Source organism: Oncorhynchus nerka, linkage group LG9b (genome assembly GCF_034236695.1).
Source record: "Oncorhynchus nerka isolate Pitt River linkage group LG9b, Oner_Uvic_2.0, whole genome shotgun sequence".
Lineage (NCBI taxonomy): Eukaryota > Metazoa > Chordata > Actinopteri > Salmoniformes > Salmonidae > Oncorhynchus > Oncorhynchus nerka.
The window spans coordinates 13,649,941-13,671,705 of NC_088424.1; the positions used below are offsets into that span (position 1 = coordinate 13,649,941).

Consider the following 21,765-nt stretch of genomic DNA (forward strand, 5'->3'; position numbering starts at 1 on the left):
GAGAGGGGGGAGGAGCAGGATGAACAACAGAGTAAACAGTGAGTGGGAAAGCAGGGTGAAGAAGAAGAGGAGGCAGAAAATGGTTCTGTCCTGTGCTCACTAATGATCCCATCACTGTTGAGACAAGGGATAAAGCTAGTGAGGGCAGGAGGGTCTATCTTTTGTTCATGAAAAATATGATTTGTCAGTGTGAGTCCAGCCATGTGGCACTCTGCATTATACCAGTGGTGGAAAAAGTTCTAAATTGTCATACTAGAGTAAAAGTAAAGATACCTTAATAGAAAATGACTCAAGTAAAAGTAAAATCACCCAGTAAAATACTACTTGAGTAAAAGTCTAAAAGTATTTGGTTTTAAACATACTTAAGTATCAAAAGTAAACGGAATTGCTAAATTGTATTTAAGTATCAAAAGTAAAAGTATAAATAATTTCAACTTCCTTATATTCAGCAAACCAGACGGCACAATTTTCTTGTTATTTTTTATTTATTTACGAATAGCCAGGGGCACACTCCAACACTCAGACATAATTTACAAACAAAGCATTTGTGTTTAGTGAGTCCACCAGATCAGAGGCAGTAGGGATGACCAGTTGAGCAAATGTAAGTGTTTTCATCCCAGGCGTAGTAATGCAAGGCATTATCGCTGGGATATGAGGTAATAACAGGACCTGGCCTATGTTAAAAGTGTTTTTTTAAGTACTAAGTGTTTGTTAGGTAATAAGCCTATGTTTAAAATATGCCTAAAATAATTCAAATACAAAGTGATTGTTGAATTGTGTTTGGGAAATAAAGATATACATGTTTTTAAAAAGGTAGTGGTAATATTTCATTCAGTACAGAAATACCCATGGTAACTGGTGCCAAGATACTACTTTTTGGGGAGAAAGAAGCTATGTTTTCAAAACGGTCATGTTTACATGAAGACCATTTCCAGGAATACACAACATCCTGAAACATATGTAGACATCTTTGTTAGGAAGAATACTCTATTGCCCTTGACGGAATCATTTTGCAATTCTTTTAAAATGAGCAACTTTGTATTTAGTATTTTGGACCTTTTTTCTCATAATTCTGAAAATATTGTTCACCGATATGCCTTGGGATGGCCATTTTGGACACTTCTCAGATTGCCTGCTTTGGTTACCAGTATTCATTCACAAAAAATCTATTAACATTCTTTTAATTTTGTTTCATTAAATTACATTTTGAAATATATGCAACAAAATGAACTATGTCTTTGTTTTTAAGTGTCTGGTTTTGAAATAACAATGTACCATATTATGAGGGAATAGTATCTGATAGGATCCGTATTTAATTGATTCCGTTTGGATTTTCATTTTACTTCCAAAATATTTATTAGGAAATAACTTTCATATGATCATTCTGGGGCTGGACTTTTCACAGTTGGATCATGTAAAACCTGCAAAAATGATGAGATAAATTAGCATCTTGGTAATGTGAACATTATTCCACCATTACATTTTTGCTATTGAGGAATTCACATAAATTACTGTTGTCACCAGTAGTACAGCTCATATTCAGCTCCCCTCTAGCTCTATTCTTTACCATTTTTGCAACTTCTGCCATTTGGTTATTTTCTTGGTCCGCAGAGGTGCAGTGGACTTTTGTACAGTAGCAGGCCAAACTCTGCCCTCCTGGCCCTGAGTCTCCTCCCTCTGGTAGCCCATGTCCCAACGTCCCATCATTTCCATCCTGGTATGACCTCCAGGGTACTGGGACTGGATTCCTGGATTGGCAGCAATGAACTCCTTGATCTTCTGGTCTGCCTCTAGATTCAGGTCTATCAGCCTATTGAGCCTGACCTGTTCCTTTGCCTTCTTCTCCTGAAGAATTGTTTTTATCTTCTGAGCCCTTGCTTTCTCCCACTCCTTCCAGCGCTTCTCCAGCCGTTGTCTTCTTTCCTCCTTTTTTACGAGTTCCCGCCGTATGATCTTCTGTAGGTCCCATTGGCGAAGGATGGCGTTTCCGTAAATGGCATAATCATTGCATACTAAACTCTGGATGTTAAAGGTTGTGTTGATTCTCTTGCGATAATCTTCTTTGACTCTTGTATTGATCCAATTGATTATCCTCCTCCTCTTGCTCCTAGCCTCCTTGGGGTCTGTCTCCTCCTTGTCGTAACTGTACCAGAGACATGTGTATCCGTACCTGCAGAGTTCACAGTCGCAGGGCCCATACATTAAAAGGTATTCCACCTCTTCATCACCGTCAGCCTCATCTGCTCCATCAGGCAGTGAGTTGTCCTCATGACTACCCTGGCTGTTGTCCTTGTCCTCCAACTCCCTGTACCAGAGCCCATTTCTCTGTACCCTCTTCAGCGTGTTCTTTCTTCTGTACCTCTTCTCCCACTCTTGCCAGCGTCTTTCCAGCCTCCGTCTGGTTTGCTCACCTTTGAGGAGTTTTGCCCTCTTTTCTCTCTCCCGCTGGGCACGGCTGCAAACCACTACACCGTTTATGTACAACTGATCACTTTGATTCTCCTCCCTCCAGTATGTTCTTGCAATCTTTCTCTCGTTTCTCTCTTTGACTTTTCTGTTCACCCAGCCAATCACTTTCCCAGTCACGCTGTCCACTTTGGTAATTCTCTCGTCTGCTTCATTACTGTTTGAGGAACAAACAGTTCCTCCCTCCATATCTCCATTAGTCTTACTATTGGCAACATTCATAGGTGGTGCGCTGTCTTCTTTACTAATATTACTAGAGCCGTTGTGTCTGTAACATTTCTTGATGGCTTCGGCCAGGCCTCTACACCTGGCCTCCTTAGCCTCCTTTTGAAGCTCATGCTGGGCTTCTTCCAGATCTGAGGAACGCATAATCTTTTTGTTGCCCATGAGAGCCAACTCTTCATCCTCACACTCCTCATCCTCAATGTCCAGCAGCTCCATGTCTGCCTTCTCAGCCCTGGGCCTGGGTGCTGGGTCAGCCTTGGGCTCGAGTCCATACTCAGGTATCAGGTCTGGTTTCGGCCTGGGCTTGCACTCAATGACCCTTGCTTTTAGCACAGGGACAGCAGGCTCCAACTTTCTCTGGACCCTCTCTTTGTCCTGTTGCACACTCTCCATATCTGTGTTCCCCCATGTCTTCTGTCCTGTTTTTCTTTCATCTTTTTCTGCCTTTGTCTTATCCTCTTGTACCCTGAAATTCTCTATCTCTTTCTGTCTCTCCTTTGTTTCCTTCTCCTGTTGCCTCCTTGCCATCTCTGCCTCCTGCATGTCTTGTTGGCACAAAACAGGGATATATGGAGGTGATCTGAAGAAGACAACACAGCTGTGTCTCTTCTTGGGTACTCCTTATTTATGATGTCATTCCATTCTATCATTCATACCATTGTCATAATCCAAACCCCTTTTTGTGATGACAGTGTTAAATCGTTTGTCTTGAAAAAATGATTCTGAAGCAGCAATTCTTTCCCTGATTAACTGATATTGTATCTCTGTAAAGGGTATAAAACTAGGCTCATCAATATGAAATAGCGTACTACTTATCTTGTTTACCCAGAAGTAAAATTCTCAAAGTTGTCACTTCCTGTTTCACTTCTGGGGGGAATGTGTTGTGAAATTGTGATTTCCGTTGTGTTAAGGAATTTCCTCACATGAAGCCCATTGATTTACAGAACTGGCCTCTTTTGATTACTAGCAGATATGGTTTTTAAATAGTATTATTATTAGTGGTTTACTGATGCCTGCTGCTGCTGAAGTGCGAAACAAATGATTTAATTTTGGTCCATTCATTGTGCAGAGGGACGCGTTGTTGTGTCTGGACTGGACACGCTGGAGATAAGGAAAATGGCATCCCTTGAGAGGGCAAGAATAAGATGTATGTCAGGAGAAGTGCAGTATTATCATAAGGAGACATACTTGGAATATGAAGGAGGAATGAGGGAAAAAGAGAGGCAGAGGAGGTTGAAGAGAGAGAGGGGTAGGAAGAGGGTGAGCTCGAATCGTTTAAAAATGGCAGGAAAATAGAGATGGTTTGTTAAAGAAGATTGGTAGAAAGTGTAAGCAGAGTGAGCTGTACGTCGGATCGAAGACAAGAGAAATGGAAGTGAACGAGGGCGAAGTATCGGAGGGGGTAGGTGTGGTGAAGTTCTCTGATACTAATACCTAACGTTGTTACAGGTGTCAAGCTTATGGGCATGTGGCAGCAGTGTGTACGAAGGAGGTTCTTAGGTGTGAGAAGTGTGCAGAAGGGCATGAGACAAAGGAATGAGTAGCATTGGGGAAAGTAATGGTATGTGTTAATTGGAAGGGTGCCCATAGGGCTGGGGATCAGAAATGTCAGTTGCGAGAGAGACAGGTTGAGGTTTCCGGGGTTAGAGTAGTGCAGATGTTGTCATATGCTGAGGCAGTGAAGAAAGTAGAGGAAGATGGGTTGGGGTGGGAGGGATCCTGAAAGGAGTGGTGTGAGTAGTATATCTGTATGAGTACAGAGAGATAGGTCAACAAGTGATATATGCTTGAGTAAGATTAGATTTTTAGTGTTTATAGAAATGGTTATCAACTGTACTGGAGGGATGGAACACAAGTCGCTGAAAAATGAGGTTGTGGTGGCAGCTGCAGAGAGGTATTTGGGTGTACAAGACTAGTCAGAAGAGTTACAGGGTGTAACTCTGGTCTAGTGGAATAGGGTGGTGTCCTGTCCTTTCAAGCTGTTGGCCTGAGGTAGGATTAGTGGAATAGGGTGGTGCGTTTGAGTGTAAGGTATTTTTGTTGATTTATTTAAATTTTCAAGCTAAGTATAAGGGAGTTATACTCCAGTCTAGTATGTGGCGGTAATGCAAAAGTGTTTGGATGCCAACCGCCGTTAAACCTCATCGAAGAAGAAGTAAAGGAAGCGAAGTCGCTCTCGGCCAAACCCCTCCCTTTCGCTAATTTCACTGTTTATTTCACCGTGTTTATGATCCGGGTGGGCCAAACCCCTCCGTTTCGCTAATTTCACCGTGTTTCTGATCCGGGTGGAGACCCCGCGACCAGTAAACGTGGTAGATGTGAGTGAGGATGTTTTCAACACCGCTATTACGAATCTTAGCAGTGTCCATCCCGTCGTTTAAACCACTGAAACAATTGTGCTTAAAATGTTTGACTGGCAAAGGGGATGTTTTCCTATGCTTAAAACATACACCAAGCAATGTACTTTATGGGATGTATTCAAACAACCGTGTTCAGTAAGCTGTTGTTAAGACTGGCAGTGGACAAAGTGCACAGTGTTGTTCACCGGAGAGTAGCCTATACATTTCATACGAACTCCTGGCTAGCCACTGGACTTGCAACTACCTTTAACTAGCTGTATAATTAATCCTACATTACGATCAACTGGGCAGCTAGATGCGAGGGAAAACAAATCTATTTGGTAGCTATCCGTCTGATTGATGTTAAGAATGCTATTTGTTACAGAATATCCCTGTCGAGGGTGCTACAGTACGCTATATCACTGTTTGTCTTGAGTATTTGTGTATTCATCAATTCCGCATACTCATGCCTTAAGCCAATCGAAAAAAATAGCCATGTGTCTGTCTCACACAAAGTTCCCTCCATTTTTTTCCGGTGCAAATGTCCGGTTTTCTGAGCAAACTTTAACGCCATGTGCAACTTCCAACGCGCGTTTATTGTGAACACTGACGCATGTTGATTTTCGTCCATCCACACCAGACGCGATCAGGTCACGTTGGTTGAAATATCAAAACAAACTATATTGATTTGGGGACAGGTCGAAAATCATTAAACATTTATTAGCTAGCTTGCTGTTGCTAACTAATTTGTCCAGGGATATAAACATTGGGTTATTTTACCTTAAATGTACAAGGTCCTCTACTCCGACAATTAATCCACAGATAAAATAGTAAAAGTTTGTCCATGAACAAAATGTGCACACGTGGCTACATGCAGCTCTCGCTCTGATCTCAAAACGAGGCATCAAATCAGTTTACTTGTCACGTTCACGAATACAACACTTTCCTACTCATTCATTACTGCTGCTGTGCTAGTTGAGGCGCTGAGTGGAAGTAGGAAGAACTCACATTTTATGGCTTATAAAAGTGTTGAATAAAAAGTGTTGACAGTGCTGAGTAAGGACTGAAACATGAATTCACTCAAAAACAGCATCTCTTTGCTATTTTGAACCATTTCATGTGTCTGAAGGTGTAAACTCTGCCTTCCCGGCAGGCCCAGAGTGCTGCAGACAGTCATCTGAGCAGTAGGCCTATAGTGCATTTGATTTGCTCTCTGGGCCCATCGGAGAAGGCTTCTCTCTGCCTGCTTCCAGAGGCAGTTTGGAACTCGGTAGTGAGTGTTGCAACCCAGGACAGACCATTTTTTACGTGCTTCAGCACTCGGCAGTCCCGTTCTGTGAGCTTGTACCACTTCGCGGCTGAGCCGTTGTTGCTTTTAGATGTATGTTTCCACTACAATAACAGCACTTACAGTTGACCAGGGCAGAAATTTAACGAACTGACTTTTTGAAACGGTGGCATCCTATGACGGTGCCACATGGGAAGTCACTGAGCTCTTCAGTGAGGCCATTCTACTGCCAATGTTTGTCTTTGGAGATTGCATGGCTGTGTGCTCGATTTTATACACCTGTCAGCAACGGGTGTGCCTGAAATAGACAAATCATTACGGTTTTCTGACCATTATTTCAAGCAAAAAACATGAATAAATGTGTGGTCTCAAATATTCAACATTAAGGAAATTATAAGTTACAGTATAATAAATATCTTAGTTTTTTTCATTGGATGACCCCTCATTTCAAATGACTTAAAAATGTTGGGGGAAAAGGGAGATGGTTTGTTAAAGAAGATTGGTAGAAAGTGTAAGCTGAGTGAGCTGTATGTCCTCATTCACTTCCATTTCTGTTGTTCGATCCAACAAAGTATCCGAGGGGGAAGGTGTGGTGAACCCATGCCATCTGATGCCCCCTTCCCGTGGGCCTTTTTCAGAAAGGTGATTTGTTTGAATCCGTAACTATGTGGCAGAGTGCGAAGTAGATATATGTCCTTCTTGTTTCTGTATTGGGTGATGGGACCGTAGCTCATCATGTGGAGTGTCATGATTTGTGGATTCTTGTTCTTGACATCTCTTAGGACCTACTCCAGGTAAGCCCATACTGCTCTCTCATCATGTCTAAGCAAGTCAGATATGGTGGCGTAGGACTGGCTTCCCTCCGATCGTAGACTGCTGTCTATGTAACCGATGTGAAATGGCTAGCTAGTTAGTGGTGGTGCGCGCTCGCTCTGAGACCTTGAAGTAGTGGTCCCCCTTGCTCTGCGAGGACCGTGGCTTTTGTGGAGCGATGGGTAACGATCCTTCGTGGGTGTCAGTTGTTGATGTGTGCAGAAGGTCCCTGGTTCGAGCCTGGGTAGGGGCGAGGGGACGGACTAAAGTTATACTGTTACATCTACTCCCCCCAAAGTAGAACGACTGGGTTTCTGTGGCTTATTTGCAATTGAGTTAGCAGTAATCTGTATCCTGACGATAAATGCATCTGCAAATTGACCCTCAATTAATATAGATAGATAGGTTAGTAGTTGTTTACATAAACATATTTTCAGTATTAGCTGCTTGATTAAAAAAAAGTTTTTGACATAAAACACCCTTATCCTACAAAAACCTGTAGATGAATAACTTAATACAAACATATTGACATCATTCAACCATATTGTGATTCATTGTTTAATTTAACCTTTTATTTATCTAGGCAAATCAGTTAAGAACAAATTGTTATTTACAATGACGGCATAGGAACAGTGGGTTAACTGCCTTGTTCAGGGGCAGAACAACATATTTTTACCTTGTCAGCTCGGGAATTCGATCTAGCAACCTGTCGGTTACTGACCCAACGCTCTAACCGTGAGGCTACATGCCGCCCCCGGCATATGGTGTAACCGGAATTTCTGGTGACTCCGAATGCTTATTTTAGTTACACCTTATGACTTTTCTCACATAAACATGTGCTTATACACACATGTGAACACTTGACATTGACATCAAATATTTTCTAAACGTTAAAAAATACATGTATGAAAATACCCGCAAATAAGTATAGAGCCGGTATTTAAAGTTAGAGCGACATTTAGTATAAAGACAAATTTAAAGTTTAGCTTCACTGTCCAGATAAATATGTAGGGGAGTATAGGCCCGGATTCAATACAAGGTGTTATAGCACAATATAACAAACTTCTAATAGTAAATTACGCTTCAGCCTACATATGTAGCGCTAATCATTAAATGCAGTGTCCGCGAACGTCAGGGGGAAAATGCCCTTTTAAAGGCGAGTTGTTTGCTGTTTAGTGCGCTGCACTATAACGCAACTTGCATTGAATCCCAGCCATCAGCGATGTAGTGGTAAAAAAAATAGTTGGGTAAACGCTGATCGCCGTTCGGGGTAAGTAAAGAAACATTCCCTTTACTTTGAATGAATTTTCCTGCTAAAGGTGGGTAAATGCTCACACAAAATAAAAATAAAAAGGTTTGTAAACTGCCAGCCATAAATTACTACAGACATTGATCAATAGCTTAGCCGTTATATTGCACCTGTTATTGATCCCCTGTTCCCTCCCAGGTGAAGACTTGTTCCACGTGTGAGAACAGAACGGGCTACTGCTCAAGAGCATGGCCCCTCTCCCAAATGCTTGCTGGTAAGGAGGAGGTCAAAAGCACAGCCGACCACGTCCTTGAGACGTTCTATCCCATCTCTCCCACCATCGACCTGCAGAGTGTCCAGGTCTACCAGGAGCAGAACCATAAAGGTAATACTACTGTTTATCTGTCAGCAAAACCAGTCAATACACCTACAGATGCATAGGATTTGACTGACGTTTTTTATTTTTTTATTTCACCTTTATTTCACCAGGTAGGCTAGTTGAGAACAAGTTCTCATTTACATCTGAGACCTGGCCAAGATAAAGCAAAGCAGTGCGACACAAACAATCAAAGTTACACATGGAATAAACAAACATGCAGTCAATAATACAATAGAAAAGGTCTATATATAGTGTGTGATGAGATAGGATAAGGGAGGTAAGGCAATAAATAGGCCATAGTGGTGAAATAATTACAATTAAACACTGGAGTGATAGATGTGCAGAAGATGAGTGCAAGTAGAGATACTGGGGTGCAAAATAAATCAAATAAATAACAGTATGGGGGGTGAGGTAGTTGGATGGGATATTTACAGATGGGCTATGTACAGGTGCAGTGATCTGTGAGCTGTTCTGACAGCTGGTGCTTAAAGTTAGGGAGGGAGATATGAGTCTCCAGCTTCAGTGATTTTTGCAGTTCGTTCCAGTCATTGGCAGCAGAGAACTGGAAGAAAAGGCGGCCAAATTAGAAATTGGCTTTGGGGGTGACCAGTGAGATATACCTGCTGGAGCGCGTGCTACGGGTGGGTGTTGCTAGGGTGACCAGTGAGCTGAGGTAGGGCTTTACCTAGCAAAGACTTATAGATGACCTGGAGCCAGTGGATTTGGCGACGAATATGAAGCGAGGGCCAGCCAACGAGAGCATACAGGTCGCAGTGGTGGGTAGTATATGGGGCTTTGGTGACAAAACTGTGATAGACTGCATCCAATTTGCAGAGTAGAGTGTTGGATGCTATTTTGTAAATGTGACATCGCCAAAGTCAAGGATCGGTAGGATAGTCAGTTTTACGACGGTATGTTTGGCAGCACGTGAAGGATGCTTTGTTTGCGAAATAGGAAGCCGATTTTAGATTTCATTTTGGACATAATCTAACAGTTACAAAACACACTGTACAGCTGTGTAGTTTTACAGGTCCCACAATTGTCACACATTTGTTAGAAACAGAAATGGATAGTAACAGTGAATCCATTTTAAGTTAGTAACTTAGATTTTTATACAAGAGCTATTTGAAAACATATGACCAGGTTTTTCTTCTTCTCTCTGCTTTGCCTCTTCAGATTCCTCCAGGTCTGTCGGGGTACAAGTCTAAAACGTTCCAGAGGTTCCTGTCCCTTTATCTGAACGGAGCTGTGTGAGCTGCAAAAATCAGCGCCTGAACAACAACAATAACCTTCCCATTTCTACTGTCAATACTGTCATATCTGAAAATACAGAAACCCTAGATAATCTATCTCATCATAGTCAAACGTTTGATTGTGTTTCTCTATCCTCGGACTGTTGTGGTTTTGAATTACACTCAACAAAAATAAATGCAACATCCAACAATTTCAAAGATTTTTACTAATTTCAAATTATTTTTACAGTTCATATAAGGAAATCAGTCAATTGAAATACATTAATTATGCCCTAATCTAGGGATTTCACATGACTGGGAACACAGATACGCATTTGTTAGTCACAGATACTGTACCTTAAAAAAAAGAAGGTAGGGGTGTGGATCAGAGAACAGTATCTGGTGTGACCATCTGCCTCGTGTAGTGTGACCCCTCTCCTTCACATAGAGTTGATCAGGCTGTTGATTGTGGTCTGTGGAATGTTGCCCCACACCTCTTCAATGGCAGTGCGAAGTTGCTGGATATTGGTGGGAACTGGAACACGCTGTCGATCCAGAACATCCCAAATATGCTAAATGGGTGACATGTCTGGTGATCTTGTCACAGTATCTTTGCATTTAAATTGCCATTGATAAAATGCAATTGTGTTTGTTGTCTGTAGCTTATGCCTGCCCATACCATAACCAGACCACCACCATGGGGCACTTTGTTCACAATTTTGGAATCAGCAAACTGCTTGCCCACACAACGCTGTACAGTTGAAAGAGGGATTCATCCATGAAGAGCACACTTCTCCAGCATGCAGGTGGCCATCGAAGTCGGTTACGACGACAAACTGCAATCAGGTCAAGACCCCGGTGAAGACAACGAGCATGCAGATTAGATGGGTTCTGATAGTTTGTGCAGGAATTATTCAGTTGTGCAAACCCACATTTTCATCAGCTGTCCGGGTGGCTGGTGTCAGACAATTCCGTAGGTGAAGAAGTCGGATGTGGAGGTTCTGGGCTGGCGTGGTTACACGTGGCCTGCGGTTGTGAGGCCGGTTGGACGTAATGCCAAATTCTCTAAAAGGACGTTGGGGGTGGCTTATGGTAGAGAAATTAACATTAAATGATCTGGCAACAGCTCTGGTGGTCATTCCTGCAGACCAGCATGCCAATTTTAGTCTCCCACAAAACATGAAACGTCTGTGGCATTGTGTTGTGTGACAAAACTGAACATTTTAGTGGCCTTTTATTGTCCCCAGCACAAGGTGCACCTGTGTAATGATCATGCTGTTTAATCAAATTCTTGATATGCCAGACCTGTCATTTTAAATGGATAATCTTGGCAAAGGAGAAATACTCACTAACAGGGATGTAAACAAATTTGTGCACAAAATTTGAGAAAAACTTTTTGTGCAAATATAACATTTCTTTGATCTTTTATTTCAGCTCATGAAACATGGGACCAACACTTCACATGTTGCGTCTATATTTCTATGTAATTATGATAAACACATTATAAAAAAATATAAAAAATTGTTTCCATAACTTATTGAGTGGTTACAGATGTCACACAATTAAAATGGACTATATGTCGTCCTCAAGATACATTGAAATATGCCGGTGAAATGATCCATTCCACCTTAAAATGTGGAGGGTGTTAGCGTCACGTCCTACCCACAGTCACTAAAACGGTCCGACAAAAATATCATAACCACCTGAAGCGCGTCGGAGGTTGTCGACACTACATGGGCAGAGTACGCGATCTGGAAAAACCCAATCTCGAAATATTCCGTGCGTGTTATACCTTTTGAGGTAAATGAATAAACAAAATCAAATTATCGTCGTCGTATCCTGATTCCACTGCTGCGTGGGCATTTTGATTTCATGTTTGTACTTTGGAGTGAACTTTTCTCTGCAGTTAGCTACCTTTACGATCACTACTGCAGTGTCCATTCATGCTGGTAGCTCAGATTTAATTTAGCTAATGTGCTGGTACGTTTTTTACGACGGTACTTGCAGCTGTCGAATAGAATGAACTAGCATTGCTGCTACTTAGCTGTCTAAGGGAAGCTCCTATAGCAGAACAAGATTTTGCAATCACTGGCACTGCGCAAGAATCTGTCACACCTACTGTGTATATTTGAGTTCAGGTGAGTCATGGAGCAGGCGAGCTCTACTGCCAGTTAACTTTGCTACTGCTCTTTCTATTTAACCCTTTGAAGACCCAGGGATTATAAAACCCAGGAATTATAAAGCATATTCTATATTTCATTTTAGATGGTAGGTATTTCTGTATTTGCTGGCTATAGCCTATTTTTATGGGTAACATGTTGGAGGTCACCCAAATGAAACGTATGTCTTTTCCTAGAGAAAGCATCTCCGGGACCCCTAAAATGAGCAGACACCAAAATGGGGAGGAGTACAGGAACCCAACAGAGGTGAAGAAGAGCCAGATAGTGATGCCCTGCCATGCCAACCACCGCCAGGAGCTCAGCGTGGGAGAGCTGCTCAAATGGATGGACTCTACAGCCTGTCTGTCAGGTGTGTGTTCTCTTGCTCACAGTGGGCTTGTGGGAATAGGCTTATTGGTCCATTTTGGATGATAATTTTAAGGATTTTTATTCGGATCCCCATTAGCTGTTGAAGAAGCAGATGCTATTCTTCCTGGGGTCCAGACAAAACTCAGAACTTGACAAAAGACAGAACACAAATGGAGAAGAACAGCAACGCAGGTTTAAACTAAGAACACTAAAGGGCAATGGGACTGAAGTTCCTTAGTGAGACATGATTAGGTTGCATAGCTATGAAACCTAAGAGAAACTTTTACTAAGACATGATTGAGTCATAATATCGCGTACACGTCCACATCATGCTCAGGAAGCCCTTTGCGTATATAATGATGGCATAGTTTCTCACTATGAAATGTCAACACATTGGAACACTGTAATATTTGGTGACACTGACCAGCGTTATCTTCACAGGTAAAACCAGCGGTGATGTTTCTAGGACGTCTGAGTACTCCACTGTTACTTGATGTCTGAGTACTCCACTGTTACTTGACGTCTGAGTACTCCACTGTTACTTGACGTCTGAGTACTCCACTGTTACTTGACGTCTGAGTACTCCACTGTTACTTGACGTCTGAGTACTCCACTGTTACTTGACGTCTGAGTACTCCACTGTTTCTAGGACGTCTGAGTACTCCACTGTTTCTAGGACGTCTGAGTACTCCACTGTTTCTAGGACGTCTGAGTACTCCACTGTTTCTAGGACGTCTGAGTACTCCACTGTTTCTAGGACGTCTGAGTACTCCACTGTTACTTGACGTCTGAGTACTCCACTGTTACTTGAAGTCTGAGTACTCCACTGTTACTTGTCGTCTGAGTACTCCACTGCTACTTGACATCTGAGTACTCAATTGTTACTTGACATCTGAGTACTCAATTGTTACTTGACGTCTGAGAACTCAATTGTTACTTGACGTCTGAGTACTCAATTGTTACTTGACGTCTGAGTACTCCACTGCTACTTGACGTCTGAGTACTCCACTTCTACTTGACGTCTGAGTACTCCACGGTTACTGACCATCTGGAGTAATAGGCTATGCTTATAACAACAGATGAAATATACTTTGTGGACTCTTTGACTCTGGCATAACAATTTGTCACTTTTGTTTAGGGGGAGAAAACATAGTCAGGTTAGGCTAATGGACAGTATCCCGGGACTGAAGGGTCACACTTTTCCTACTGATGTGCTGCTGTGACAAAAAGAAAGTGACTCTTGCACTCACGAGAGCCCTAAGCTTGGCACACTATGTAAAGTATGTTGAACAGTAGTCCGTTCTTAACTGTAATCTGCACTCTCTAGACAGGAAGTACAACCTCATTATTTATTTACTCACCACAGCTGAAAGGCATGCTGGGTGTCCCTGTGTCACTGTCTCGGTCGACGACATCCACTTTGAACACACTATTGGGTAGGTGTCTGGGTTGTTAGGTTGCCTTATTTTGTTGTGTGCATTCTCTCTTAATGACAACTACTGCTGATAAAGTATGGCTTACTTAAGGATGTGTGTGTGTGTGTGTGTTTCTTCAGGGTTGGACAGGTGGTCAACATCAAGGCCAAAGTCAATCGAGCTTTCAACACCAGCATGGAGGTCAGGCCACATTCAAACCCTATGACATATACCCAGTCCAAATCCAAACGGATTGATTTCCAACTGCGCAATAGTTAAATCCCGGTGATTTTGATATCTACTGTGATGCTTTGTGTGTGTCTAAAGGTTGGCATCGTGGTGAGCTGTGAAGACCTGTTCAGCGATACTCACTGGAGTGTGTGTCGGGCGGTTGCCACGTTTGTCAGCCAGCGCACCACGGGAGGGAAGGTGGTACTGGATGAGAGAGTGCCTTTATAAAGATGCTGGGTTGACGTTTAAGTGTTGATGCTGAGTAATGTTGAGTGTGTGTCTGCTCTCTGCTGTAATCGGCAATTAACTTGACTTTGCGGGTGTCCACTCTACAGGTGCAGCTGCGTCCGTTGGTCCCCTGTACACAGGCGGAGCAGGTGGAGCACAGTTTAGCAGCTGAGAGGAGGAGGATGAGGCTCGTCCACACTGATATCATGAAGGACCTGCTCGCTAACAGGGCCTTCCAACAAGGTCAGTCGCTGTGGCATTGACCTTTGCGGGAGGACTAACACCACTACAGGAACTGTAATGGGGTATGACTCGTCATGCTGAGTAATATTGAATTTGTGTATGCTGACACGTTCTGTAATAACCTCTGTGTGTGTGTGTGTGTGTGTGTTTTAGTGGAGGTCCAGAAGGCTGAGAAGGCGGTGCCAGCAGAGAGGACACGGGTGGAGAGTGTTGAGTTGGTTCTTCCCACTCATGCCAACCACCAGGTCAACACGTTCGGAGGACAGATCATGGCCTGGATGGAGAACGTGGCTACCATCGCTGCAAGGTATAACACCAACACCAGATGCACACCATCTGTAATTCTCTTAAATACGCAAAGATGTGATAGGTGCCCAGTTCCAAAAAGGGTTTATGAGCGCAATCCTATCACATTTTTGCATAGCTAGATTAATTGGGGGGGGTTTTACGCTCCAACCAAACTTTTGGGAGAGTGCGATGGTCGTATTTTGACACTAGCCCGAGTGTAGTAATGTTATTACACATTGATTCCAGATAAAACAAAACGTATGACATTTAAATGATTTTTTTTTTCCCTCTTCCTCTCCAGTCGTCTGTGTAACGCTCACCCCACCCTGCAGAGCATAGACATGTTCCATTTCAGGGGTCCCTCACACGTGGGCGACCGGCTGGTCCTCAAAGCCATAGTCAACAATGCATTCAAGAACAGGTGAGCTTTAGATCATTTACTGTATAAAGCAAAATCATAAATTGGTTTGACAGTGATTTTGTTGTTGTATTTGTATTTGAGTATCTCAAATCAATGGGGGAGTTCTTGTGCTCATGTTATTGGGTGAGTCATCGGGGGAACATTTTACGATAAGGCTCTATTTGTAAAGGGGTTATAATAAAGTTATTAACAATTTATTTGATCATTTGTGAATGCATTATAAACCATTAATAAATTGTTGTATCGCATTGGTCAAAATAGTGCAATAACAGGTCAGTGTTTGCCAAATACTGAGCCAGTATTTACCTCCACTTATTAACCATTTATAAAGAGACCCTTATGTATCATCATGCAACCTTATTTTCAATAGTTGCACAGTTGAACAAGAGTTTATTTTCTTACTTTTGGGTTTGATGCATTGGTGCTTTGTCCCAGAAACAGAAGAGGTTGGTTTTCATGGTGTCTGGACCCACCTTTGAAACCTTGATGCCAAATTTACTTCCAGGACATTATTCAATCATCATTCCTAACATGTGACCCTTTTCCAGATGATGTCAACACACTTACCACTTCTCTTTGACATTTACATTACATTTAAGTCATTTAGCAGACGCTCTTATCCAGAGCGACTTACAGTATGGTGAACGCTCTGGTGTGAAATGGTAACCGTATTACCTTCGGTTGGTGAAACAGTGGAGGTATCCTCTCACAACGTGGAAAGTTTTGGTCTTCATACCCAGCATTCATTGACTGGACATGTTTAACAAAGTGTTGAATCTTCTCATGTGTGATGAGTACCCAATACTGCCTATAAGTACACAATATATACAAAAGTATGTGGACACCCCTTCAAATGAGTGGATTTGGCTATTTCAGCCACACCGGTTGCTGAAAGGTGTATAAAATAGAGCACACAGCTATGCCATCTCCATAGACAGCCATGCACCCTCCATGGCAGGAGAATGGCCTTACTGCAGAGCTCAGTGGTACCGTCATAGGATGCCACCTTTCCAACAAATCAGTTAGTCAAATTTCTGCCCTGCTATATCTGTCCCGGTCAACTCTAAGTAATTTTATTGTGAAGTGGAAAGGTCTAGGAGACGTCTAACTTTGTGGCAACCTGTTTGGGGAAGGCCCTTTCCTGTTTCAGTATGACAATGCCCCCGTGCACAAACGAGGTACGTACAGAAATGGTTTGTCGAGATTGGTGTGGAAGAACTTGACTGGCCTGCACAGAGCCCTGACCTCAACCCCATCAAACACCTTTGGGATTAATTGGAACACCAACTGTGAGCCAGACCTATCGCTCAACATCAGTGCCCGACCTCACTAATGCTCTTGTGGCTAAATGGAATCAAGTCCCCGCCGCAATATTCCAACATCTAGTGGAATGCCTTCCCAGAAGAGTGGAGGCTGTTATAGCAGCAAAGGGGAGACCAACTCCATGTTAATGCCCATGATTTTGGAATGAGATGTTCGGCGAGCAGGTGTTCACATACTTTTGGTCATGTCGTGTATGTCTAAATTCTGAGTGAACTCTCAAATAATCTATAGATTTTTTACCCACATGTAGATCTGCAAAATGTATACCTTATTTTAAAGTGACAATCCACTGCCCATTAACAAATGAATTACCAACATTTATAACTGCTGAAAAGATACCTTTCTAAGGAAAGTGAAAACCTACGGATCATGCATTGATACCAATATTTATAGCTTAAAAGAAAGTGGAAACCTTCTGGCCATTCTCCTGAGGGATCCCCTTTAACATTACAAGTCAGAATAGAAATTGACGCACTGTCACATGATGTCAGTGTCAACACAGAATTCTGTGCACGTTCCAGGTCGTCTTTATTTCAATCGCGTTTCACAGATGGGCAGATCTCACAAAGTCAGGGATTCTACGAACCACACCAAAAATATGACTTGAGATCTTCAGATGAGGCCTTAATTCCTGGAATAAAAAAAAAGTGTAATTACAAACCCTTTATAAACCCTTTACAAATGTAACCTTATTCTAAAGTGTTACCGGTAATGGATTGATCAATCAATCTAATAAGTTCAAGTTTCACTCATTAACTTTCATTGGATCTGACCTGCTGACCTGAGATGGTAACGTGATTGTCCCCGTGATGTCGCAGCATGGAGGTGGGCGTGTGTGCGGAGGCTTATCAGGGGGAGGAGCCTCTGAGACACATCAACAGCGCCTTCATGACCTTCGAAATCCGCGACCAGGAAGGCAAGCCATGCACGTTGCCAAGGATACGACCCGAACCGCTGGTCAGTCACCTGATGCTCATTCACAACTGATCAAGATGAGATAAATGTTCACATTTTAACTAAAAATGTTAGAAACAGTAACTAAAGGCCCTATTTTAAAAAATTTCACAATATTGTCCTGTTGTCTGATCTGAATCTCACTGACAGGAGGGAATGAGACGTTACCAGGAGGCCATCGCTAGAAACAAGATCAGACTCGACAGGTGAACAGATGAGCCCATTTGTTAACATTACTGCAAAATCTAGATCATAATTGGAATTAGGGCACAAAACGGAGATGCCAATATATTTTTTGGTCTTTATTCAGGAAGTACATAATATCCTGCAAGCAGACAGAGGTGCCCTTATCTGTACCGTGGGACCTCAGCAACCAGGTAAAGGAGGAGAAGGGGGGGCCCCAAATGTCTCAATGTACTCACTGACTCCAAGCTTTGGTTCTCACTCGGGTTCTCTCTTAACATAACAGTTGATACAACTTAGACGTGAGAGGTAAACCGTACCGACAGGAGTTGAAATGCTGGTCAAGAAAGCTGAAGAATAATAAGCATGTCTCAGTCACGAGTAAAAACCAAAGTTCATACGTGTGCCGGGTTTTATGGACTGTCCAATCACGTTAGCCGTGAAATCAGATATAAACCATATCGCCGGGGTGATAACGTGATTGCAAAAGTGCTATGTCATGTCTAACTGTCCCAATGAAAACATTGCACTTACCGTGTTTGAAGCTAAATTCGTGTAAAATGTGAATAGTGGAACGATTCCTATTCACATACAGTAGTAATATGATAGTAGTCTGTGATAGTAGTAACAACTGACTTTGACTGTATCGTGAACGGCTACAGGTGTACCTCAGCTACAACAACGTGTCTGCTCTGAAGATGCTGGCCGCCAGAAACAACTGGTTGTTAAACTCTGAGAAAAACAAGGTGAGCTTTCTTGAGACTCTCTTTTAGGTTAACCACAAGGCAGAGTGGGACCACAGTTTATGGCCAAGGGGGCCCTGAATTTTTCTCGATCACATGACGAACTAGGAAAAACTCGGGGCCCATGTTAAACTAAGGGCTCTAATCCTGGTTTATGTAATCCTCCTCTGTCCACCAGGTGAGCCTGTACACCCTGGAGCAGAAGCAGGTGTTGAGTTTTAAGGTCGAGACGGAGGTAGACATCCCAGCTGAGAGGGCCTTTATGTTGCTCTCTGACTTAAGCAAGAGAGTGGAGTGGGACCCAAACTACGAGTGGGTATCTGTATGCACGCACACTCTGGACTCTCTCAGGTGGCGTGTAAGGCCTCAAGAGTGTACACAGCGGCCTCCCCCACATTTATAGTGTAATGTGTCAGACTGGCTTCTCCTGATTTCATGACGTTCCCTGTGCAGGAGGTGTGAGCTGATTCTTAGGGTGAACAATGATGACTTTCTGTACCGCGTGGTGACTCCTTCCATAGGCCAGGATGGGGCCAGTAACAGCCCTTCAGCCGATCAGGGAGGGAAGGTCCAGGACTTCATCCTCCTGGCCTCCAGGAGACCACCGTGTGACAGCGGGTGAGTGGCAGACTGACAGACACAGACAGGCAGAAAAAAAGAGAGGAGACCATGCGAGTGAAAGCGATTGAGTGACAATGTTTTTTCTGCGCCTTTCCAAGGGACCCTTATGTTATTGCTCTGCGTTCGGTCACTCTACCCACACACCCTCCTACAGAGGGCTACAACAGGGGAGAGGTGCTGTGTGCCGGCTTCAGCATCCTGGAGGTCTCTAAAGACATCTCCAAGGTAAGAAAGTGTGTAAACTGTCATTTTGTAGGTCTGCTCATAAGTTCTCCCACTGCACTTGTTTTTAAACCAAAGTGGTGGGTCTTGGCAAAAGTAATTGTTTGCCTTTTGCTTTGAAGTACCTTGAATTTCCACTGGGAAAATGAACATGACAGATTGCACCGTTATTGATGATGTTAACTCCTATCCCTGTGCTGGCTCTCCTAGATCTCCTACTTCAACCAGGCGTCTCCCGAGGTCCTGCCCTACATCTCCACAGACATCGCCGGGCTCTCCTCCAGCTTCTACTGCATCTTCTGCACCTGTAACACCTTCCTCCAGGAGAACAGGGTTGACCATGCCTCCACCCCCCAGTCCCAACCACCCTCCTCTACACTAAAACGTACACAACTCTAACCCTTTATCCTTCACCACCCTGATCCCCTCACCCTTGATGACTATTGTACTGATCGATTGAACACACTGCCATTAGAGGATCCGATTATCTTCAACTGTTTATTTTATTAGAATGGTTTATGAAAGGAGCCTAATTCCCAGATTTGTTTGTGCAGTCTTGCCAACTCCTATGGTCATTGACAATGGCCATGAATGTAGGAGTTAGCAAAACAGATCTGGGGACCAGGAACGTTTTTTTGTGGCTGTGAGTAATTACGATTGTCCCTTAAAGCACTTAGTCTCCCTATACTCCCCACCTGTGTTCATTAGATTGACACCCAACCCCCTGTGACCTGGCTCAAGCCTGCCCAGAGCACTCTGGCCTCTTCACACACTAAGCTGAGCCATGTTGACAGCAAGGATTATTAGTGTGGAAAACTATATGTTTTTCTTTTTGAACAATGTTCCCAATCATAACTTGTGAAAAATTATGTTTGAAATAATTTTAAGTGTTTGAACTTTTCCAGAGAAAGAATACTGACCAGACTTCTTTTTTCTTCTGAGAAGGGCACTTTATTTGACAATAAAGGGTCAGAATTGCATTTGATATGTCGGATATGTTTTATTCATTTGTTTTTTATGACGAGGCTATTAAATGTTTCACCTTACACATACAATATTGTATCTTAGATAACAATATCTTATCTTAAACTAAGGCGATTCAAAAAAGGGGGATATATTGAATAGAAATTACAAAAGAGTAGACAATTATTGCTAATAATTGTACAATCAATATTTTACGATGAAATTGAAGACATGATTTTATTTTTTATAACTTCAAATCCAACAAAACAAATAAATGTAGCAAACTGTCGTTTAAGGCGATCATGTCTTCACATCTTAGACCTGTCCCACTGGGCACAGAAGTCAATTCAACGTCTAGTTTTGATTTACATTTGGTTGAGTTGTCAACTAACATGAATTCAATGTGAAATCAACAAAAAAGGTCATCATGTCATTGGATTTAGGTAAAAAGTTGGGTGAAAAAAAGAATGCACTTGTGTTGATTACTTTTTGCAAATCCTATCCGTTTTCAGGCATCACATTGATTTTTGGGGGGGGGTTGAAATAATGTGGAAACAATGTTGATTCAACCAGTTTTTACCCAGTGGGGTAGTTCTCAGAGATATACAAAACAAGCTTCTGTCTTCACTCTCAGAGGTTGGCCATGATCGCCTGTCGCCTCCTGATCCCACTTTCTATGCCGTGCTCCACTGTCAGTGAGTATCGTGGCAGCCCCTCCTGAAGCCTCCTCACTGATCCCACTTTCTATGCCGTGCTCCACTGTCAGTGAGTATCGTGGCAGCCCCTCCTGAAGCCTCCTCACTGATCCCACTTTCTATGCCGTGCTCCACTGTCAGTGAGTATCGTGGCAGCCCCTCCTGAAGCCTCCTCACTGATCCCACTTTCTATGCCGTGCTCCACTGTCAGTGAGTATCGTGGCAGCCCCTCCTGAAGCCTCCTCACTGATCCCACTTTCTATGCCATGCTCCACTGTCAGTGAGTATCGTGGCTGCCCCTCCTGAAGCCCCCTCTGCCCCTTCACAGACCTACCTAGTGGCTCGGCCCTCACCTGCAGTGACACTCCTTGCCAGGGCCCCCTCAGTACCTCCTCCATGTCTTCCACCATGGCCCTGGTATACCCCTCCCCCAGGGCTTCAAGGGGCCAGTGTGATATAGAAGACCTGGTTGACTGTGGAGGAACTCCCCTCCCAGAGATGTAGCCCTGGGTCTGGGAGGCACCATGGAACAGGGCCATGTTGACCGAGACGGGGCCATACAGGAGGTCCCAGTGGGAGGCTGAGCTGAGGAAGTGGAGAGAGGGCTCCAGCTAGCTCAAGACTGGATCTTCAGGTAGGTACCCCAGGGCTTCGGGGAAGCCAAAACCAGGTCCAGGCAGTCCTGGAGAGGGAACTCTGGACGGGAGCTGTCCACC

The 21,765-nt window shown here is 43.2% G+C and overlaps 2 protein-coding genes across 3 annotated transcripts; one reads left to right on the plus strand and one right to left on the minus strand.

Annotated features, from left to right (window-relative positions):
- Window positions 1-466: 466 nt before the first annotated feature.
- LOC115114303 (trichohyalin-like) lies at window positions 467-3,587 on the minus strand. The gene is made up of 2 exons (XM_029642426.2): window positions 1,568-3,587; window positions 467-1,421 (listed from the first exon to the last, which is right to left on the minus strand). The coding sequence occupies exons 1-2, from the start codon at window positions 3,232-3,234 to the stop codon at window positions 1,400-1,402; spliced, it is 1,689 nt and encodes a 562-aa protein (XP_029498286.2). The 5' UTR covers window positions 3,235-3,587; the 3' UTR covers window positions 467-1,399.
- A 7,941-nt stretch (window positions 3,588-11,528) lies between these two features.
- Window positions 11,529-20,376, plus strand: LOC115114304 (acyl-coenzyme A thioesterase 11-like). 2 transcript variants are annotated; one of them, XM_029642428.2, is made up of 16 exons: window positions 11,529-11,791; window positions 12,348-12,520; window positions 13,886-13,955; window positions 14,075-14,135; window positions 14,262-14,363; window positions 14,501-14,636; window positions 14,790-14,943; window positions 15,226-15,345; window positions 17,487-17,625; window positions 17,773-17,828; window positions 17,933-17,999; window positions 18,468-18,551; window positions 18,727-18,860; window positions 19,002-19,166; window positions 19,268-19,394; window positions 19,602-20,376. In XM_029642428.2, exons 2-16 carry the CDS (start codon window positions 12,373-12,375, stop codon window positions 19,788-19,790), a joined length of 1,752 nt encoding a protein of 583 aa, XP_029498288.1. In that variant the 5' UTR covers window positions 11,529-11,791; window positions 12,348-12,372; the 3' UTR covers window positions 19,791-20,376. The 2 variants fall into 2 exon arrangements, with proteins under 2 accessions (XP_029498288.1, XP_029498287.1); XM_029642427.2 differs by having other exon boundaries at window positions 11,532-12,129.
- Window positions 20,377-21,765: the final 1,389 nt, after the last annotated feature.